General features: G+C 40.7%; 1 protein-coding gene across 1 annotated transcript in view; it reads left to right on the forward strand.

The window, feature by feature from the left end:
• eloa (elongin A) overlaps window positions 1-23,297 on the forward strand; it is a 66,557-nt gene that overhangs the window by 1,705 nt on the left and 41,555 nt on the right. Inside the window, exons 2-3 of the mRNA XM_041212777.1 lie at window positions 16,342-16,398; window positions 22,703-22,815. Coding sequence (XP_041068711.1) covers window positions 16,342-16,398; window positions 22,703-22,815 — 170 coding nt within the window. The remainder of the gene's footprint in view (window positions 1-16,341; window positions 16,399-22,702; window positions 22,816-23,297) is intronic.

Genomic DNA, 23,297 nt, shown 5'->3' on the forward strand with positions numbered 1-23,297 from the left:
ATGTAATATGCTAATAGCTTTATGACCTCCTATACAGCAAGTATAGACTGCATCCTGTTACAGGTTGGCATTATAAGCCCTTCTTTGCCGCAAGATGCTGTAAAATAGGGCATAAAAATCAAATTGGACCTGGATCAATTTAATTCAAACTGAACTTAGTCTACCATTTAAAGGGTAACATTTTATCGCAATTGTATGGCACTTCTGTTCATTCTTAACTCCCACTGCGGTATGGGACAGCTGGCAAACCTGGAGCCAAAGGGTACTTTCAGAATTTCCAAGATGTGCTCAAAGCCAGCTGGCCATTTTGAAGAAGTATCATTAATTTGTAAAGGACCTTGAACCGTTAATTAGTAGTAGTTGTCCCTGAGAAAATGGCGGTGAGCTGCCTTTTGTACCGGTTTAATAATTGAGTGACTTGCTAGGCCACTTCATAAGACAATTAATAACTCGGCCTTTGTGTGGGGCATACAGTCTAGACTAGCTAAGGGCAGCAGAAACCCCTCCCTAAAGGACGTCAATGAAGCAGTTAGGTTTTTATGACAATCTGACAACTTTGTAATTTACCACTTTTCTTTTTCAATACTGATTCCAGATTTTTTAAACTGAATTCTTTTTGAGCTCTCTGTCAGGATTAATAGTGCAGTAACATAGTCACTACCCATGACGGACATTGTAGGTTTGACTCTGAGTTGGTACGTAGCCCAAGTTCAACCATAATGGAGACAGAATGTTTTCCACAGAGAGGGAGAAACTTGTTTGTTTCATTTGGTATCAATGAATGCCATTCCAAGATCTTGAGGAGAGAAAAATATGTGTATTTATAAATTCATGTCATGTGAAAATATTTTAACGGAGTATTGTGATCTCGCTTTTTCAAGTCTGTACACGACAAAGTACCTAGTCAAGAGTTTAACATTCTATTCTGATGAAAGGTCATTGACCTGAAACCTTAACTCTGTTCTCCCTCCACAGATGCTACCTGACCTGTTCAGTATTTTCAATATTTCTACTTTTAGTATAAGGATTTTAACGTTGTTTGTTTCCATTTTTATTATTGGATACTTTCTAAATATAAATGATCAAAAGTTATCCACCTGTGAATACTTGTCCACAAGGGACCCTTCAGCAGCTGTGTCCCTGGGACAGCTGATTGAAGAATTTACAGTTCCCTATTTAGTCTGTGTAGGTGCAGTCATGATAAATATCTACCTGGCCCAAGCATAACATGCCTTTGCATTTGTTCACTCGCTCCAGTTTTTAAATAGGATTTCTTCCAGAAAAATTGAATTTTGTTTTTCCAAAGTTTAACAGATTAACGTGTACAGATGGCTAGATAACTAGGAGGAAATTGCAAGTTAGTGTGCAGTCAGAGTTCAGATGATGCACACCCTGTGTTCCCAAAATGCATTACCACTTCTGTAGCAGTTATCTTTGTGCAATTTGTGAAAGGTACTTTTTTGAAATGCAATTTCCTGTTGGCAATCTGCAAAAATCCTGGTTTCTTGGTTAACTTGTAGGACATGCACTCTTTATTAAACCTAAATGAAAAAAGCAATGCTTCCCTCATGATCCAATTGGGTCGGTCAGTGAGTAGCTCAGCTCTGACAGACTTGGGAAGGGTGCAGTAGGTTCAACCCATAGGTCTCAACTGTTTCTGGGCTGGTTGATATGAATGGTGGTGGTTTGGGCACTATAGTCTCAGCACTGTATGCTAGGAAAGGGAAACATGCCATGTTCCTGCTTTGATTGCCATCTAGGGATGTCTCCTGGAGGTACATTTGTTGAATTGGCTGTGTGTATTCCCCAGTTGAATAGCCTGTTGACACACACACTCTTTGGGCATGTATGAAAATAATGGTTATTTGGTGAGATATTGTAGGAGACCAGTGCTTGTGGAACAATACCCAGAAAGCAGTCAATGTCTCCAGGGAGAAAGGGAGAGGAAAATGGGTGAAAAGGGGACATAAAGAAAAAAACATATGCAAAATTAAGATTATGTTGTAATGTGCCATTCTATTTATTTCTCTTTCATGTGCTTATCTAGCTTCCCTAAATGCACCTGTGCTACTTGCCTCAACTACTTTTATTAGAGATTTCTGCATGCTAATTAGTCTGTGGGTAAGGATATTTCTTCTGAATTCCTTATAGCAACTATTGTATTTATAGCTCCTAGATTTAGTCTCCCTCACAAGCAGAAACATCTTCTCTACTCTATCAAACCCTTTCATAATCTTAAGGACCTCTATCATGTCACCCCTCAGCCTTCTCTTTTCTTAGAGTCCCAGCCTGTTCAATCTTTCCCAATCAGTATGACATCTCAGTTCTGGTTTCGTCCTTGTAAATCTTTTTGGCGCCTTCTTTAGTGCCTCATATCCTTTTTATAATATGGAGACCGGAATTGTGCACAGTATTTATATGGTCAAACTAATGTTCTGCATAAAGTTAACATAACTTCTCCACTTATGTATTACTCTAGAAATGAACATCAGAGCTTTATTTGCCCCTTTTATGGCCTTATTAACCTCTGTTGCAAATTTTAGTGACTTGCTTATCTGTTCACTAGATGACTTTCTTATCTATCCTATTAAGACTCTTGTTTTCAGAGAGGTGTATGGACAGCTCATGCTTCTAACCAAAATGCAATGCCTCATACTTGACTATCATGAAATTAATTTGCCAATTAAATGCCCATTCTGTAAGTTTATTAATGTCTACTTGTACTTTGTCGTAGTGTTCCTCAGTATTAATGATACTCCCTAATTTGGTGTCATTCACAAATTGAGTCCAAATCGTTTATATAAATGGTGAACAACAGTGGTCCCACACAGATCCTTGTGGAACATCACTCTACGCCTTTTGCTGGTCTGAGTAACTACCTTCAACTCTTATTTTCTGTTTTGGTTGCCAGGAGGTGCGTGCGAGCAGCCTTGATTGAGTTATCCTCAAGTGCTTCAGTTTTATTCCTTGTCTACTTATGCTTTAACTGAGTTCCACGCCCCTCACACTGGGGATTCACAGGAATGACGCTTTATCTCACTGTGTCGTTGCGCTCACGACCAGGTTACCTTTTTCAAACCTTGTATATTACCACAATGTCTTCCTGCTTCAACTTGGAGTGCTGGTAGGCTTACCCATTTAAAATAGGAATTTCTTTGAGACCTCATGTGGAAAGATAATCTGTAAGTCATATATAAACCTTGTTGGTTTGTTAATTCTCAGAATTACAGAATTGTTGCAGCACAGAAGCAGGCCATTCAGTTTGTTGTGTTGGCACTGGTTCCCTAAATGACCATTTCACCTAGTGTCATTCCCTGCCTTCTCACCGTAACTCTACACATCCTTCCTTTTCAGATAACAGTCCAATTCCTTTTTGAATGCCTCGATTGAACCTGCCTCCAGTACACTCTCAGGTAGTGCATTCCAGATACCAATCACTTGGTGTGAAAAAGTTTTTCCTCATATTGCTTTTGCTTCTTTTGCCAATTACTTTAAATCTGTGTCCTCTGGTTCTCTGTGCTTTCATGTGTTGGAAGATTTTCCCTATCTATTCTGTCCAGACCCCTCATGATTTTGAGTATCTCTATCAAATCTCCCCTCAGCTTTCTCTTCTCCAAGGAAAACAGTCCCAACTTTTCCAATATATCTTCATAATTGAAGTTCCTCATCCCTGGAACCATTCTTGTGAATCTTTTCTGCATTGTCTCTAATGTCTTCACATCCTTCCTAAAGTGCAGCGCCCAGAACTGGATGCAGTACACGGACTGAGGCTGAACTAGTGTCTTAAACAAACTCGATATAACCTCCATGCTTTTGTATTCTGTGCCTCTATTAGTAACACCTTTGATAATGTATGCTCAATTAACCGCTCTCTCAACCTGTCCTCCCACCTTCAAAGACTTGTGCATATATACACCCAGATCCCTCTGCTCCTGCACCCCCTTTAGAGTTGTACCTCTTTAGTTTATATTGTCTCTTTGTGTTCAGCCTACCAAAATGAATCACTTCACATTTCTCCGCATTGAGCTTTATCTGCCATTTGTCCGCCCAATCCACCAACTTGTCTATATCCTTTTGAAGTTCTACACTACCCTCCTCTCAGTTCACAATGCTTCCAATTTTTGTGGCATCCGCAAACTTTGAAATTGTGTCCTGTACACCAAGGTCTAGGTCATTAATATATATTAGAAACAGCAAGGGTCTCAGCACTGACCCCTGATGAACTCCACTACAAACCTTCTTCCAACCTGGAAAACACCCATCAACCACTGTTTCCTGGCACTCAGTCAATTTCATATCCATGTTGCTATTGTCCCTTTTATTCCATGAGCCAATATTTTGCTGATAAGTCTGTTGTGTGGCACTGTATCAATGCCTTTTGGAAGTCCATGTATACCACATCAGTGGCATTGCCTTCATCAACCCTCTCTGTTACCTCTTCAGAAAAACTCCAGCAGGTAAGTTAAATGTTATTTTCCCTTAAGAAACCCATGCTGGCTTTCTTTAATTAACCCATATTTGTCTATGTGACTTTTTAATTTTGTCCTGAATTATTGTTTTTCGAAGTTTCACCACCACTACAGTTAAACTGATTGGCTTGTAATTGCTGGACTTATCTTTGCACTCATTTTTTTATTTGAGGCCTGCCATTGCGCCAATTGTTGAGTGGTCCTTGTTTGTCCTGGGAGAGAGCCCTGAGTACTCTGCAGGAAAACAGTTAACAGCTGCTTTAAGCCTTGGGCTGAGTGATCAAACTGTGTGCTCCTCTCTTCTGATTTTCTGTGTAGAACTATTTATACCTTTACACGAGTGGAAGGATCCATTCCTCCTCACCATGCTGTTGAATTATCAATATCCACTTGGAGAGAAGGTAAAGTGCTTCATTATCAGGAGAGAAGTGCTATTCCACTGTTCTTGGCCAGTTGTGAAGTGTTATAGGTGGAAAACTCAGACTGCTTGCTTTTCTCTTGATTGGAAACAGGACTTAGGAGCAAAACCTTTTAAAAGCAAACCCGGTTTTAAACTTGTAATGGCATCGGGTGTACAACTGTGAAAAAGATGGCATTTTATTAAAGAATTTTGTGCAGCTTTTCTTTAATGTTTTCTGGATATTTTTACAATGTGCTGGCAATATTTTGTAAACAGAGGCTCTCCTGTCAGTTAATGACGTGCTGATTGACGGTGCTGTGTTTCCTGCTTTTGGTGTTGTGGTTGTCTTGACAGCCTTTAGAGGAGAGAAGTTACTGGCAACTGGAGTCAGGAAATACAACCTGGCTCCCACTTTCTTAATATTGTAAACAAGCACAAAAATCTCTTTTGAAATTGAGGTCATAAGCATGTGTGTTGGGTGATCTCTTGTTTTAGAAAGGACATATTTGCATTTCCTTAGCTCCTTTTATGATCATAGGGTGGTCCAAAGCACTTTACAGCCAATGAAGTACTCCTTGAAGTGTAGGCAGTGGCGTAATGTGGGAAATGTGTCTGCCAATCTGTGCACAGCAAACTCCCGCAAACACCAGTGTTTTTTTAATTGATTATAGGTTGAGGGATAAATAGTGACCAGGACAATTTGAAATCAATTTTGTGATCTATTTTTGAAGATAAAGTTACTGTCATTCCTGAGGTGACCAATCAGTATCCATTGTGTCCCTGTTAGTGCTCTGCATGAATTAATGCCATGGATATTTTTCGTTCCCTGGTGTTTGATTATGGTGATGGCTATACCCAGTTTCTCACGGAGAGTTCATGATGTTCAGACCCATTTGAAGCAGCAATGTCATGCTTTAAACGGTTAATTTTCATTCTCAGCTCAAATGGTGCAGTTTTTTGTTCGTTCATGGAATGTGGGTGTCACTGGCTAGGCCAGCATTTATTGCCCATCCCTAATTGCCCTTGAGAAGATGGTGGTGTGCCGCCGCCTTGAGCTTTTGCAGTCGATGTGGTGTAGGAACGCCCACAGTGCTGTTAGGAAGGGAGCTCCAGGATTTTGACGCAGCGACAGGAAAAAAATATTTTGTTTAAGAAGGACAAGAAACATTGATTCAGAATCAAGTTGTAAAATTGTAATTCTGTGTGTTTTGAGTGCAGCACTATTTTAAGGCAAAACTTTGTGGTTTAAAACTTACTAATTTTATTCACCACATTTATGTGTAAGCTGGGATATCATGCCCATTGGCTCACATATAAACAGAATTATCAGTGAATCTTTATTAGTCAATCAATATTAAACACAACCCATTCAGGATGAGGCAAGAGTCCCCTCAGTGTTTTAAAACATTTTTTGCATTGATTTAACTCGAGGAAGATTTTGTGGTTTTTTTGATTTATGTTTCCAAATTTTTGAAGATTTAATTTCCCTCTTCCCGCTCCATCCTTCATGGGGGGCTAGTTGGTACCCAGGAGCTTGCTTTAGCCAAAAGGGTAAGATAATTCATGTTGAGATTTCTTTATAACCCTTGTCAAGCTGTGCAGTGCCTGGATGGCAAGATCGTGAACCTTCCTTGCTCACTTTCTCCCCCTTTCCATTGCTTTTCCCCGTTCATAGAGTCCTGCATTAGTGAAATAGACCACCTGGTGAACTCAGTAAATCTACCACTCTGTGAGGAGCAGGTGCAATCCTGACAGGCTGTTCATACTGTCCGTGATAAATTTAGTATACAGGTCATGTATAATAAGCAGACCATAGATGTGCTTTAGTGTTAATGCTTAAAGCACTGGGCATGTTTGTTCTGACTGTACAGATTTCCTGTTTATTCAGCAAGGGGTAGTGTTGTATTCGCAATAGCTGTCTCATCTGCTGTCTCATCCCGTAATTGATTTGTTTGTATTCCTTTGGAGCTTAATAGTATGTTGAAAATATTTTAATTACTTGCACGTGGTCAAAAAACGCTCTTTGTTTTGTGAACTGAGTATTATGATCAAGCATTTCATATTCAAGGCCTTGGATAGCCTGACCATTAGAGGCTGCTGTTGAAATTTCAGGAACCGTAAGCCCATGCGATGTAGCAATAAAAATTTCTGCTTTTGGGGATGGTAGAGCAGGGAGTAGCAAGTTGAAGCAAGAGGTTACCATTGTGTTCCACACATTTGGGATTTAATTTCAACTCAGCTCAGGTTGATGGGATGAAAGCCTTATGCTAAGGCCCTATGTGAAATGATTTTAAATTGTCTCAGCCTAATGCACATTAGGATTATGCCATATTTTCCATTACTTGTTTGCCAATGGCTTTTTTATTGTCATGTACTTTATAAGCTTGTTCTTTACTCAGTAGATCCCAGGCACAGTGACAGATACAGTAGAGGGCGGTCTCAATTGAATTGCTTGCTGGTATCTTTTTACATTTTGTTTCCCTGCAGGAAAGTTCCCCCCATTACAATACAGCTGTGATCAGAAATTTAGTGTACAGGGAATAGCAGCTATGAACCTAACTCATTTTTCATGGAGTACAAACAGAAAATGCTGGAAATACTCAGCAGGCCATGGTAGCATCTGTGGAGAGAGACAGAGTTAACATTTCAGGTCTGTGACCTTTCATCAGATCATCTTTGTTATCGATGCCAAAGTTTGCCAAATTCGAGGTCCTTTTGATTTCATTTTGTCAGCCCTTCCAAGTTGTAACCACACTTCCATGCTCTGCTGAGAGGGAATGTACCTCCACAGACTGAACACTGTTCATTAGTCAGCCCTCTGTTGTCCTCTGTCATTCTTCCCTCCTCAATCGCTGAAGCTGCATCCAATAACTCTGTTAACTGGAGAATCTTGAATGTAAATGTTATTTGTTACTGGGTTCTGAACTTGAGCTTCACATTATAGTGCTGTATTATACTTACTGGGATGTCCAATGCTGTTAATATTTAATCTCTTGTTAATAATTAAATTGGTTTTATGTTCTCAAAACTTTAACCAAAATGCATTGAAGCACCAGTTCTTAGTGTTTAACAGTGTTGCACTGGTATATGTTGTTTATCTTTTTTTTCTCCTCACTCCCGTGCCATTCAAGGCATTGATTGGTTTAGAGTATCGCTCTCCATGTATGTGTCCAGGCCTAGGCTGTTGGTGTGTTTTTATAGTTGAGTCTGATGCTTTGCTAACCTGCTTCAATAATGGCTTGTGATGGAAATTGCACATTTCTGTGTAAATATTTTCTTTTCACCTTCAATTCTTTTTAGGATTTTAAATTTGTGCTCTCCCATTATGATACTTGCTGACTTGCATAATGTGCCTCATCATAACCCTTCATAGCCTTGAGGACATTTATCAGACCACCCCTTAACCTTGTTAGTTCTTGTGAGAAATGTTCTATTCCTCAAGTCTCTCTTCGTAACTGTGGCCATCCCCCTGCTAGCTTGGGTGCGGGAGCTCAGTAAGAACTCTGCTATCTTGGGTTGTGACGTGACATGACATGCATTGACCCCTTGCTATTTTGACTGTTCCATTTTGGCTGTTTTCTGTCATTTTGCATATACTTCCTGTCTGCTCTTGATGCCCTATTGATGGATGATTTGTGGCATTAGTGGTTAATTTCTTTGAATTATGGTTTTTGGCATTCATATCTTGCTGTCTTTACTTTTTTCCATAGAACAAAGACTGTTCTGTTCATGATTTGCTATGTAGATTGAACATGATTATAAGCTACTAATATGGTTATGGCTGTTCATCAATATTAATAATTCCTTTACTAGAGTGCGAGAACTTGGAGGTGATATAAAGATGTGTTTTGTTTAAACATTAGGTAGCTGGTTGCAGCTGGTACACTGTTCTTTAGCAATGAGCCTTAGGCAGTGAAAAGTGATATGAAGCCATGTACTGTCTAAAAATAATTGCAGTAAATCTGCAAATTTAAACTGCTGTCTTTCAGTAGCACATGAGTAACTCTGCCCTTGATGAACAGTGCTGGGAATGTATACTGTGTTGTGGATTTCTGAAAAATCTTTCTACTACTGCAAAATGACGAGGAAATCTACTGCAGGCATGGAGCACCCTGTTACAGATCAGGATTTTTTTTTCCAATTCCTTTCTTTTCATGTGACTGGCTTGATAGTTTCCATAAGTAAATCACCTCAATGTCCGAAAGCGAACCTTAAATTATTTATAAACATTCAATCTGCTCCATCCATGCATCCTCCATGAAGTCAGATGATGGAAATTAGGATGTTAGTGTATTACACAGCTGTAGTTATGGTCGAGATTGATTTAACAAACAAAATGATTTGGAAAAGATAGGCAAAGTACTGTACAACAGTCAGCAATTTAAACTGTCTGTCATGACAGAACTGACTTTTAAAGCTATCAGCTGAGTCTCAGGTACATAACCACTTTATTTTACAGTGCTTTACCTCCCTCAATCTGCAATGACATGATGAAAAACTGAAGATTACAGTATTTTGTAAGAATATTTTCCCTTTGAAATAAAAGTAGAAGAAATCCGATTACCGAACTGTTAGCAGTCTTAACACCTTTGTGACTAATCGGCCTAGAAGCTTGTTATAGCCAGACAGCCCAAGTAGCAGCCTGCTTTTTTTCCCCCCTACAGTATATTTATATGATGTTGTCTTGATAAAGATGGACACTTAATAGTTTTTTGCTTTTTTAAAAAAATTCCATATTCCCTAGCTGTTGATCTTGAGGCATGGCTCATAAACCCGTGTCCAATCTTCTTTGCTTCAAAATGTCAGTGTCATCTCCCCAGCCTTTGGGCAGAGGGTTAGTATGTGAATTGTGGAAGAGATTATGATTACTATTATCCCAGTGGAATGTTTTACGAACATACATATGAACATACATACAAACATACGAACTAGGAGCAGGAATAGGCCACTTGACCATGGATCTACGCATGAGCAACAAGTTACCTTGCTCTCTTGTTTGTGATGCTGTTCCTTCAGGGTGATTGTTCACCGTAGAGACACTCAGCCAGCGACAGCAACAATAAAGGCCAGGAGCTTCCACAAGCATGACGATAGCAAATTGCATTTTTATCTACTCTATTCCGAAGGGCTGCAAGTAGCGGGTTCCATGAATCAAAGTTATTCTCTAGCTGTGAATCAAAGTGTCATTGAGCAGCTTTTTCAGTTTCTAATCAACTGCTAAAATCCATTTTGGACTAGTTACAACCATTTTGAAATATAGATTTGACAGTGATATATCTCTAACAGGACAAAAAGTTTCATTAAATTATTCTTTTGCACACTTTTAAAATAAGTGCATAACTATTTGAGGAAATATAGTTTGCACTTTGCAAAACGATGCTTGCAACTTTGTAGCTCATTTAAGGTCATTTGAAATAAAGTCATATCACCAATTACTTTTTGTTGCAAAAAGTGGAAGAGGCTACTAATCTATATTAAGATCAGAATTTTGCAATTGGAATAGCTCAACCCACATGTATGCTGTGCCCTTGACTTTACTTACCTTGAATTCTTAATCCAGCCTGCCCTGTCAGTGGATGGTGTTGAGCAGAGACCTCTCCCATAGGATGGGATGCACCATGCCTCTGTCTGTCTGCCTGCCAGGATGTGTATGTTAGTTGAAAATTTAGTTGAGGGATTGGTGGTGAATAAAAATAAGTTAAATCACCTTTTGATCTTTGACTGAAATTGGGCAATGAATTTACAGTGATATCTGCAAAGAATTTCCTGGGATATATTCTTTGACCAGAACTATATGGATAATAGTGATTAGGTCTATGTATAACAGGCATCAGCAGCAAAAGTTTAACATGATGTTACAAGCCAATGACATATAAACAAAAGTTTAGACTTCTGCCTTACTATAGAATACTCAGTGAGAATTTGATTTGATTATAAATCACATTACTATTTTCAATGTTTCAAGGTTCAACATGGTATTGAGTCTCGAGGCATAGCTGTTTCTTGACATATTCATTGTAAGATGAATTTCTACATTAAAGGTGCTATATAATTTCAATATTTAGTTTGTGGCATGGAGCATGTATTTGTGTTTTTAATTTATTTTGAATTCCAGGACTGTCCACTATTGTAGTTATTCACATTGTATTTGATGCTGCTATCTTTTAGCAAGGGAAATAAATAGGAAATGTTTTTGTCCATTTGAATCCTGCAGCAAGATTTGATAATGTTTGGAATTAGGTATGCAACCAATTTGATAATCTGTGCACTGCTGTTGGGGCATATGGATGCACCAATATTTTAATGCATTAATTATCTCATCTGGTTTTTGTTGAAACTTAATTTAAAAAAAAACAACAATATCGGGGTGGAGGGTCATTGAATTGTGCCTGTTTGTCATCATTAAGCTGATAAGAGTGTCAGGTGGTTGCTATTTTTGCCGTTTAGGCAACTGTGCCATGTCAGAGTGGCCGTTTATAACTGGCATCAGCACTACTGAGTGTGAAATTCCCATAGATGGAAGCTGATGTCAGTGCAAGTTCAGCCATTCCAAAGTTCACTGCAGGAACATGAGTGACTTGCCATATATGGTACCAGAGCAGCTGTGCTTTTGCCCTGTTGTACTTTCTACACAATCTCCTTGTGGCAGCATGTCGTCTCACCTGCAGCACATAAGCAGCTGTTGAAGCATTTGGTCACCCAGCCTGGACAAGTCAAAATATTTTATTTATGGTTGATTGGGCCTTGGCTCAATGGTAGCACCCTTGAGTCAGAAGGTTGTGGATTCAAGTTCCACTCAAGAGACTTGAGCTCATAATCCATGGTAACACATCGGTGCAGTACTGAAGGGAGGTAAAAGATACCATGATACTGTGAAGAAGAACCAAGTAGGTATTACTGACGTTTAGCCTCACAACAACCTCCTCCTCCCTTCAGGTACCATGCTGTAAGAGGATATTGGTGACCATGGATTTTCATTGGATTGCCCCATGGTTATGCTGGGCAATAACTGCAGTGGTTAGCTGTTGCCTTCTGCAGTGGTTTGCCATTGTCTTCTGCAGTATGGCTGACCAGGAAACACTTGCGCTCTTGCTGTCAGCCACCAGGCATATTGGAAGGATTTACAGGCTGTTTGGCCATGTTATGAACACACCTTCCATGGCATCAAGTCCTGAAGTGAGACTTGAACCCAGAGCTTCTGGCCCAGAGGTACAGATGCTACAAATAAGACCTCCCCAGCCCTACAGCTCTTCACTAAATAAGCAGATTATCAGCTTATTGTCTCATTCTATTAGTGCAACATTGCTGTGTGCACATTGGCTGTGTGGCTCCTATATTACAACAGTGACTACACTTTAAAACAACTTTATTGGTGTAAAGAGCTTTGGGACATCATGAGGCTTTGAAAACAACAATATAAATGCAAGTTTTTTTTGTTGTGTTTTAATCCTCTGAATATGGTTTCCTCAAAAGGAATTGTTTTTAAATCTTTGCGGAGAGTAATGGTAATTTTCTCTTAGTAGAAAAGGCAACAGTTTAATTTAGAGATCTGAGAATCGCTCTATCGTTTTGGGAGTCAGTGTGGAATGACACAGTACAGACTGGGAAAGACTTGTGTTTGATCCTGGGAACAGATCTTTGACTGAGAGGGGTGCCTCTGTACACTGCAGTGCTGCTGGACTAAGGAGAGAAGATCAGCCAAGATTATTGTTCCTGAACACTGTTTCTGGTGACTCCTGCTAAACAATGCAGTTGTGTGGCTATCTGGTGAGGGCAGGGTGTTCCTCATGTTGAAATGACCTGATATTCCTTGTCTATTCTCTCATAAAGAATTGCCACTTGGCCACGATACAAGGCAATAGTTGGCACCCATTGAACTGGGTGAAACATAAATTAGCTGCCATCTGTGGAATCATATCCAGCATGACCTCCCTCCATTTATATCAGAAGTGAGGATGTGCAATGATTGCAGAGTGTTCTGTACCATTCGCAACTCCTCCTATACTGAAGCATGCTGCAAGAACTGGACAACTTTCATACATGGACCGATAAATGTTAAGTAGCATTGCACCATACAAGTGCCAGGCAGTGACCATCTCCAACAAGAGAGAATCATCTCCCCTTGACGTTCAATGGCATTACTATCATTGAATTCCCTGCATCAACACCCTGGGGGTTACTATTGACCAGAAGCTTAACTCAACCATCCATATACTGTGGCTACAAGAAAAGGCCAGAGGCTGGAATTCTTCAGTGAGTAACTCACCTCCTGACTGTCCACTGTCTACAAGACAGAAGTCAGGAGTTTAATGGAGTATTCTGCAGTTTCCTGGATGAGTGCAGCTCCAATGATGCTCAAGAAGCTCTATATAATCCAAAACAAAGCAGCCTGCTTCAGCAACACCCCATCCACTTCTTTAAACATTCACTCCCTCCACTACCGGTGCACAATGGCCACAGGGTGTACCATCTACAAGGTGCACTGCAGCAACTTGCTAAGCCTCCTTCAGTAGCATATTCGAAACCAGTAGCCCCTACTGTTTAGAAAGGCAAGGAGAGCAGCTGTTTGGGAATACCACCACCTGCAAATCCCCATCCAAGCCACATACCATGCTAACTTGGAATTATATTGCTGTTCCTTCACTGCCGCTGGCTTAAAAACCTAGAAATCCCTTTATAGCAACACTGATGGTATGCCTACTCCAAATGGACTGCAATGGTTCAAGAAGGTTGCTCACCATGACCTTCTCAAGGTCAATTAGGGATGGGAAACAAATGCGTACCTTGCCAGTGGCACTCGCATCCCATGAATTAATTTAAAAGAAATGAGTCAGCACTCTGGATTGGTTCACAGTTTGGCCATGACTTGTAATAGTTAGTAGTGCCTGTTGTAATTTTTGGCTATGTTAATGAGGAATGTTGTAATGCCTATTAAAATGTCCATATTTCTCGTCTTCCATTCCTCCCACCACTATTGGCACTGTGCTGTGAGCCTCCTTTGCCTTCTGACTATTTTGTTTTTCCACAGTTTTTCCATGGTTATGCTTTCTTTTCACTTAAAATTCCTTTCTATGTTATGCACCGAACATTTATTAACTCTTAAACCTGAAGGTAACTTTTTAAAAATATACTACTAATTGCCTTCTCCCACACACTGTTAACCCTGATTCTTGAACAGAGGCCTGCTCCCTAAAACCTTCCTGTATTGTACCTGTTGTCTTCCTGTTCCATTCTTTAATCTTTGAGGATTTTAAGCCACACTACCTGCTCTGCTTCTTGAATTTTCCTCTGGGCCTGGCCTACCTCTTCCTGACTGTAACTATGTATGCTCTCTTTGAATCCAATTCAGTTCCCAAATTCCCTGCCTGCTCACTACCTGCCCATGCCCATTGAGTCTGTGGAAGTTCTGGTTTCCAAATTAAAGCAAGTTCAAGTGCAGAGTTGCTGCTACAGGGCATCTGGATTTGAGCCTGGATTAAAAGAGAGAGAGAGAGAAAGAGCTAAGAGGTGGAAAGAAAAATTTTAGAGAGCTTGTTTGGCATTAATTTAGATTGTATGCCCTTAAAAGGGTCTTACACTGGAATGAATATAATCTAACGTTTCAGGTGAGTTTAGTTCATATGTAACGGGTAAATATAGCAACTTTACAACATTCAATGTTGAGTCTTTGTGCTGATACCGTTATTGAGATACTGCTTTTGGAGGAGCAGGGCACCTTGGACAGCAGCTTCCTGATTTCTGTGTTTGAATATGCATGTGCAGTTACTGAATGTTCTTTTTGGATTCTACAAATTATCTTTGTGGCTGTTTGCAGCGTAAAATCTGGCCCATGGGCTTGAGTCCTTTTACACACTTATATTGCTGCAATTCTAAACTCTTCTGTGAATGAAAGTAACTTCTGAGAGGTGATTTAGTTTTTCATTTCATTAGTTTAAAGTCTCGACAGGCCAAGAATCTCTCAGAGCAGGCAAATAAGCTGTCTTCCATGGAATTCTTAAACTAGCTGATGAAGCAAAATTGGCTGGTAATAACCATGCATTCCATCTTCTGTTCAGTGCTTCCTCACAGCAGCATGGCTGAAGGTGATAACTTAGTTAAGTGGAGGACCCGCCTGTTATGATCTTTGTTGCTTCATAACACAGCATCATCATGCTAATAATTTTATTTAAACGGTTGGTATGAGAATGTGTGCTTTGCAAGCAGGGTTTACACTAGCATGTTTGTGCCAAGAGTGCTTTAAACAAAAAGAAGAACTTGCAATTATGTTGCACCTTTGATGACCTCTGACTGTTCCAAATCAATATTTGAAATGTAGCCACTGTTGTTATGTAGGAAATGCATCAGCCAATTTACCCACAGCAAGGTCCCACAAACAGTAACCAGCCTAATCTCTCTCAGTGATGTTGATTGAGGGATATATATTGGAAAAAACACCAAGAAAACTCCCCTGCTCTTTTTTCCAATAAGTTTTTAAAATTAATTTACGTGATGCGTGCGTTGCTGGCTTGGCCAGGATTTATTGCCCATCCCTAATTGTCCTTGTGGCATGGGAACTTTCACTAAAGCGGCCTGATGGGGGGGTCAATTTGATATCTCATCCAAAAGATGACACGTCTAAAAGCCTGACAGTGCAGCATTCTCTCAATATGCCACTGAAATGTCAGCCTGGAGCCTCTGCTCAATTCTGTAGAATAGGACTTGAATGAATTACACAGAGGTGAAAGCTCTACCGGTGAGCCACAGCTGACGCCTAATTAAATATGTTTTTGTTTTGGAACTCTATAAATAGCGTGTAGACACCCAGTTGACATTACAGAGATGAATACTATATCCAGAAATGACAGTCTGAATTTTATATCACCTTTAATGCCCTACGGTTGAGAAATATTTCATCTGCCTTGTGTATTTGGTTATCTTTGGTGTTAAATTTTCCCGTAACAAAAGAAATGCTTTTAGAACAGAGGGAGATTTTAAAAAAACCTCTGCAACACAGATTTTATTTTTTCATTAAATTGATTGTACTGCTCCAGAAAGAACAGGAACAATTGTTTATATTCCTGTTAGGTGTATTTTTAAATTTAGATTTGTGAATTCTATTTTTTTGTTCCATTAAACTTTAATACATAATTTCCAAAACAAATAACCAGGCATCCTGATGGTGTAGTCGCTCCAGGCTAGTACATGTAGTATGGACATTTGTGTACATCCTAGAAGACTGCAGCTGCTTGTGGAGTCTGGCAACAACAAGAAAATTAGGGAAATAGGCAAATCCAACACTAGCTGTCAGCAGTCCCGCATTTTCACTGTTGTTAATTAGCTTGTTTTCAAATTTCACTGTCTCATCTGCATTGCACTAAAACAGTACATTTTGATTGTATTATTATCATTTGATTATGCTCTGATATGTGGTCTGTGAAAAATGAAAAATAGGACACTCTGAGGGTTAATGTTTTCAATTTTTTTTTTAACCAGATCCTGAAGACCTTGAAGCGTTTGAATGAACTTCCTATCACTGTGGATATTTTAGCAGTAAGTTACGATCTTTTGACTTCAGATTTTTGGGTGGGAGGAAGAGGTAGTGGTGATGGTTTAGGGAGCAGAAGACAAGCTAGTTGCCAATCCAATTTAGCATTGTACAGTTACAATTTATATAGTAGAAAGAACTCGCTGTTCCATTCTTTGCTCTGGAAGTTGATTAGTGGATCTTTGCTCTTACAACCACAAATGTAAAATAATTTTCTCAATTTCTGCATGTAACTGAAACTGCACTGGTAGGTTAAAAGCAATGGCCTGGATTTTGCAGTCATTGGCAGGAGAACAGTATTTTCTGTTCACCTTGCTGATAAGCTGCTTACAAAACTCATACAGGTTTTTGAGCAGAGACTTTCTTTAGTGGGAATCTACTGGGCAAGTATTCCATATCATGCCTTGCGTTGATTTCAGCGCCGAGTCTATCAGAAAGGTTCTGTTATAGCGCACCCTATGTAGGAGCGTGTATCTCTGACAGTGGATTCCTGCATTTTATTTACATGTGTGGATATTGGAAGTTGCTGACCAACTTGCTCCTTAATAGTGAGCACTAATAGCGTCAATGTTATTCCAATTGCAAGATCTGGGCTATTCTATTAGTCTTCATTTAAAACCTGCAGGGAAGATGTAACTGGCTAAATGTATTGATTGAAGGGGGGGGGTGTCCTAGTCTGTTCAGCTCAGTCAGGTACTATGTAAACATCCAGGGAGATTGTATGAGTTCTTGATTGCATAGTTTATCATCTTGCCTTAAAGTAAAATACTCATTTGATGATACATTAGTTGTTTTAGATGTATGTGCACATTTATTACCTCAAGGATAAGATATCTGATTGAAGGATAAGAATACAACTGGCAATATGACCATGTGACAAAAACATATCTCCAAACAATGGCTATATTGATCTCTCTTTCTAACTTGCCAGATTATTGATGTAATTTTTGTATCTGAACCTATTATCAAAGTTGTTCCTGCAATGCTATCACACATGTCATTACCGGCAGTGTATTCAGAACCAAGAACTAATGTTGGGCTATCAGAGAAAACCAGATGTAATGTAGTGCTTGCTGCTCTATTTTGAAAACTATGGTTGACATCTACCTAACTGAACTCAGTGCAGACTTGGGGGAATAAGGAAATGGCAGAGAAACTACACAAGTACTTTATGTCTGTCTTTGTGGAGGGAAGTACTAAAAACATCCCAGAAATAATGAAGAATCAATGGGCTAATGGAAAGGAGGAACTGCAAGGTATTAATTTTAGTAAGTCAAAAAGTACTAGAGAAATTAATGGGACTTAAAGTAGATAAATCCCCTGGACCTGATGATCTACATCCCAGAGTATTGAAAGAGGTGGCTGTAGATAGTAGATGCATTGGTGGTCATCTTTCAAAATTCTATAGACTCTAGAATGGTTCTTGCGGATTGGAAGGTGACAAATATAAGGAGGGGGGAGAGAGAAAATGGGGAACTACGTACCTGTCAACCTGACAGTAGTAGGGAAAATGCTAGAATCTAATAAAGGATATAACAGGGCATTTAAAAAATAATGGTAGGACTGGGCACAGTCAACATGAATTTATAAAAGGGAGATCATGTTTAACAAACCTGTTGGAGTTTTTGAGGATGTAACTAGCAGAATAGATAAGGGGGAACCAAATGGATGTGCCATATTTAGATTTTCAGAAAGCTTTTGAAAGGGTCCCACACAAGAGGTTAGTAAACAAAATTAGAGCGCATGCAATTGGGGGGAATATACTGGCATGGATTGAGAACTGGTTAATGGACGGAAAACAGAGTAGGAATAGATGGAATAAAAACAAAAAAACTGCGGATGCTGGAAATCCAAAACAAAAACAGAATTACCTGGAAAAACTCAGCAGGTCTGGCAGCATCGGCGGAGAAGAAAAGAGTTGACGTTTCGAGTCCTCATGACCCTTCGACAGAACTTGAGTGAGTCCAAGGAATAGATGGGTCATTTTCAGGTTGGCAGGCTGTGACTTTTTTTTTCATTCGTGGAGTGAGGGCAAGGCCAGCATTTATAGTCCACCCCTAATTCCCCTTGAGAAGGTGGTGGTGAGCTGCCTTCTTGAACTGCTGCATTTCATGTGGTGTAGATACACCCACCATCCTCTTAGGGAGGGAGTTCCAGGATTTTGACCCAGCGACAGTGCAGGAAAGGCAATATATTTCTAAGTTAGCATGGTGAGTGGCTTGGAGGGGAACTTCCAGGTGGTGGTGTTCCCATGCATCTGCTGCCCATGCCCTTCTAGATGGCAGGTACTGTCTAAGGAACCTAGGTACGTCTTGTAGATGGTACACACTGCTGCTACTGTGCATCAGCGGTGGAGCAAGTGAATGTTTGTGGATGGGGTGCCAATTAAGCGGGCTGCTTTGTCCTGGATGGTGTCGAGCTTCATGAGTGTTTTGGAACTGCACTCATCCAGACAAGTGGAGCGTATTCCATCATACTTCTGGTTTGGGCCTTGTAGATGGTGGACAGACTTTGGGGTGTCAGGAGGTGTGTTACTAGCTGCAGGACTCATGGCATCTGATCTGCAGTTGTAGCCACAGTATTTATATGGCTGGTCCAGTTCAGTTTTTGGTCAATGGTAACTTCCAGGATGTTGATAGTGGGAGATTCAGTGATGGTAATGCCATTAAAAGTCAAAGGGGCAATGGTTAGATTCACTGTTGTTGGAGATGGTCATTGCCTGGCACTTGTGTGGTGTGAATGCTACTTGCCATTTCTCAGCCCTAGTCTAGATATTGTCCAGGTCTTGCTGCATTTGGACATGGACTGCGTCAGTATCTGAGGAGTCGCGAATGGTGCTGAACATTGTGCAATTAGCGGCGATCATGCCCACTTCTGACCTTATGATGGAAGGAAGGCCACTGATGAAGCAGCTGAAGATGGTTGGGCTGAGGACACTACCTTGAGGAACTCCTGCAGTGATGTACTGAAACTGAGATGATTGACCTCAAACAACCACAACCATATTCCTTTGTGCTAGATACGACTCCAACTAGCGGAGAGCATTCCCCCCTGATTCCTGTTGACTCCAGTTTTGCTAGGGCTCCTTGATGCCATACTTGATCAGATGCTTCCTGATGTCAAGGGCAGTCACTCTCGCCTCACCTCTGGAGTTCAGCTGTTTTGCCATGTTTGAACCAAGGTTGTAATGATGTCAGGAGCTGAGTGATCCTGACAGAACCCAAACTGGGCATTAGCAAGCAGGTTATTGCTAAGCAAGTGCCGTTTGATAGCACTGTTGATGATCCCTTCCATCATTTTGATGATTGAGAGTATACTGATGGGGCAGTAATATGCCATATTGGATTTGTCCTTTCTTTTGTGGACAGGACATACCTAGGCAATTTTCCACATTCCCGGTAGATGCCAGTGTTGTAGCTGTACTGGAACAGCTTGGCTCGGGGCGCAGCAAGTTCTGGAGCATGTCTTCAGCACTGTTGCTGGAATCCTGTTGGGATTCATAGCCTTTGCAGTATCCAGTGCCTTCAGCTGTTTCTTGATCTCTCATGGAATGAATCAAATTGGCTGACGACTGGCATCTGTGATGCTGGGGATCTCAGGAGGAGGCCTAGATGGATCATCACTTCTGGCTGGAGATTGCTGCCAATACTTCAGCCTTCTCTTTTGCACTAATGTGCTTAGGTCCCCCATCATTGAGGATGGGGACATTTGTGGAGCCTCCTCCTCCAGTGAGTTGTTTAATTGTCCACCTCCATTCACAACAGGATGTGGCAGGACTGCAGAGTTTAGATCTGATCAGTTGGTTGTGAGATCGCTTAGCTCTCTCCATTGCATGCTGCCTAAGCTGTTTGCCATGCAAGTAGTCCTGAGTTGTAGCTTGACCAGGTTGACACCTCATTTTTAGGTATGTCTGGTCCTGCTCCTGACATGTCCCTCTGCGCTCATCATTGAACCAGGGTTGATCCCCTGGCTTGATGTTAATGGTGGAGTGGGGGATATGCTGGGCCATGAGATTACAGGTTGTGGTTGAGTACAATTCTGCTGCTGATGATGGCCCATGATGCCTCATGGACGCCCAGTCTTGAGTTGCTAGATCTGTTTGAAATCCATCCCATTTAGCACAGTAGAAGTGCCACACAATATGATAGAGGGTATCCTCAATGTGAAGACAGGACTTTGTCTCCACAAGGATTGTGCTTCGGCCACTCTTACTAATACTGCCATGGACAGGTGCATCTGTGGCAGGCAGATTGGTGAGGATAAGGTCAGGTATGTTTTTCCCTCTTGTTAGTTCCCTCACCATCTGCCGCAGACCCAGCCTAGCAGCTACGTTCTTTAGAACTTGGCCAGCTCGGTCAGTAATGGTGGCTACTGAGCCACTCTTGGTGATGGACATTTGAAGCCTCCTCACCCAGAGTACATTCTGCACCCTTGCCATCTTCGGTGCTTCCTCCAAGTGATGTTCAACATGGAGGAGTACAGATTCATTAGCAGAAGAATGGCGGTATGTGGGAATCAGGAGGTTTCCTTGCCCATGTTTGATCTGATGCCATGGGAATTCCTGGGGTCTGGAGTCAATGTTGAGGACTCCCAAGGCAACTCCCCCCTGACTGTATACCACTGTGTCACCATCTCTGGGGGCTTGTGTCAAAATTGGAATCATACTGATGGGACATGGCATACCCAAGGATGGTGATGGTGGTATCTGGAACATTGTGTAAGGTATGATTCTGTGAGTATGACTAGGTTAAGCTGTTGCTTGATTAGTCTGTGAGATAGCTCTCCTAATTTTTGACACAAGCCCCTAGATGTTAGTAAGGAGGACTTTGCAGGGCCTACAGGGCTCAGTTTGCTGTTGCTACTTCTGGTGCCTAGATGGATGGCGGGTGGCCTGTCCAATTTCATTCCTTTTTGACTTCCTAGCGAGTTGATACAGTTGAGTGGCTTTCAGAGCGCATTTAAGAATCAACTGCATTGATGTGTAACCTGGAGTCAGATGTAGGCCAGATCAGGTAAGGATGGTAGATTCCCTTCCCTAAAGGTTATTAGTGAACCAGATGGGTTTTTACAACAATCGTTTCATGATCATTGGACTTTTAATTCCAGATTTTTTTTTACTGAATTGAAATTCCACCATGACCAACAGATCCATTCCCTCATCAATGATTCCATTCCCCCTCCCTGACCTTCGTCTCAGGCTGAACCGGACCAAACTGTTTCCTCAGCTCAGCTTCCAATCTCGTATCCTCTTTATTGCAAAGACTGCCTTTCTTCTACCTCTGTAACATCAGGCCACCTATGACTGAAGCCTGCACCCATGCTTTTGCATTTCAGCCATCCAATCTTGACTATTACAATACTCTCTTGACCAGCCTCCCATCCATCACCTTCCATAAATTTGAGCTCATCCAAAACTCTGCTCTCTGTATCCTAGCCTGTGCCAAGTCCTGTTCATCCATCACCTCTGTATTCGCTGCTCTACATTTTATCCCAATCTGTTGCACCTCAGACAAATTTTTATCCTGTGTTCAAATTCATTCCTGGTCTCACCTTTGTCATCCCTGTAACCTCTTCCAGCCCTACAACCTTCCTAGAACTTTGTGTTCCTCCAATTCTGGTCTGTTGCACATCTGCAGCTCACTTTGCCTCACTGTTAACTGTCTAAGTTTCAAACTCTGAAATTCCTTCCCTGAACTTCTCTGCCCATCCTCCTCAAAGACCCTTCTTAAAAGTGACCTCTTTGTTTGAGTGTTTAATGACCCATCCTGATATCTCCTCCTTTGGCTTGTCAATTTTTGTCTGATTAACGCTCCTGTGAAATACTTCGAAATGTTTTTCTATGTTGAAAGTGCTATATGAATGTAAGTTGTTGAGGTTTTTTTTTGAAGCTACTCAGTGATGATTGTGTCTTTGATATTAATTTCATCCTCCACGTGGCAACTAATGGCTGAGGCGGGTAACTTGGTAGTTTGGGGGACTATAAGCCAATATTCTCATCTTACTGCTTTTCACGTAAAAGCTCTAATGGATATGCTGCTCAGTAAATGTTGTTTTAACAGGGATGGATTATTACTGCAAAGTCACAACAGAATTCTTTCAAAGGCAATGTACGAAATATTCCAGTACTGTTAACTGCACCAGAAACACATCCTAGCCTTTTTAAAAATGTTATTGAGTGTTGCAGTATTTTAGTGTTGCTGTCTGGTTTTCATATTGGTTTGGAGTATGACAATGAGGATTTGAGTTTATGTTGAATCCACAAGCTGAGGAAATTTGTTTCATTGCTATTTCTGTTCTTTTTGTAAACAGGACACAGGAATAGGGAAAACTGTGAATGGATTCAGGAAGCATGATGTGGTTGGAGAGTATGCTAAGAACCTAGTCTCAAAGTGGAAGAAACTGGTACCCCAGGAAGTCGAACGGTATTGTTTCAACGGCCCTCTCTGTTTAAATAGTGAAAGCTGTTTTCATACACAATACATGTGTATTTTCTCTGATTATGTTTAATGTATAACAACCAATTCTTGAAGCAGGGTTAGGAGGAGAAAGATTATTTATCATGTGTTATGTCACATAGAAAGCTGAAATTCCCAATTCTTCCCTAAACATGGCAGTTCTGAAATTTGAAGGTTATCATTTTCAATTGGCCCTCAACTTGAGCTCTTCAGTTAGTAAGTTAGAAAAAAATTCTTCTGCCACCAGTTTTGTGACTGGAGATCGTCGTTTTTTGTTGATGGATCTGGTTTAGCTACTCATGACAAAATAGAGAAACTAGAATCCCAAGCCAAGGTGATCAAGAATCCAAGCTTCTAGTAATCCAATTTCAGTTAAACAAGACATTGGTCTCCCAAAAATGACTTAGTCTTTTAGGATGTTAAAGATGGGCAAGCGTAATACAGTATCT

This window comes from Carcharodon carcharias, chromosome 19 (genome assembly GCF_017639515.1).
Source record: "Carcharodon carcharias isolate sCarCar2 chromosome 19, sCarCar2.pri, whole genome shotgun sequence".
NCBI lineage: Eukaryota > Metazoa > Chordata > Chondrichthyes > Lamniformes > Lamnidae > Carcharodon > Carcharodon carcharias.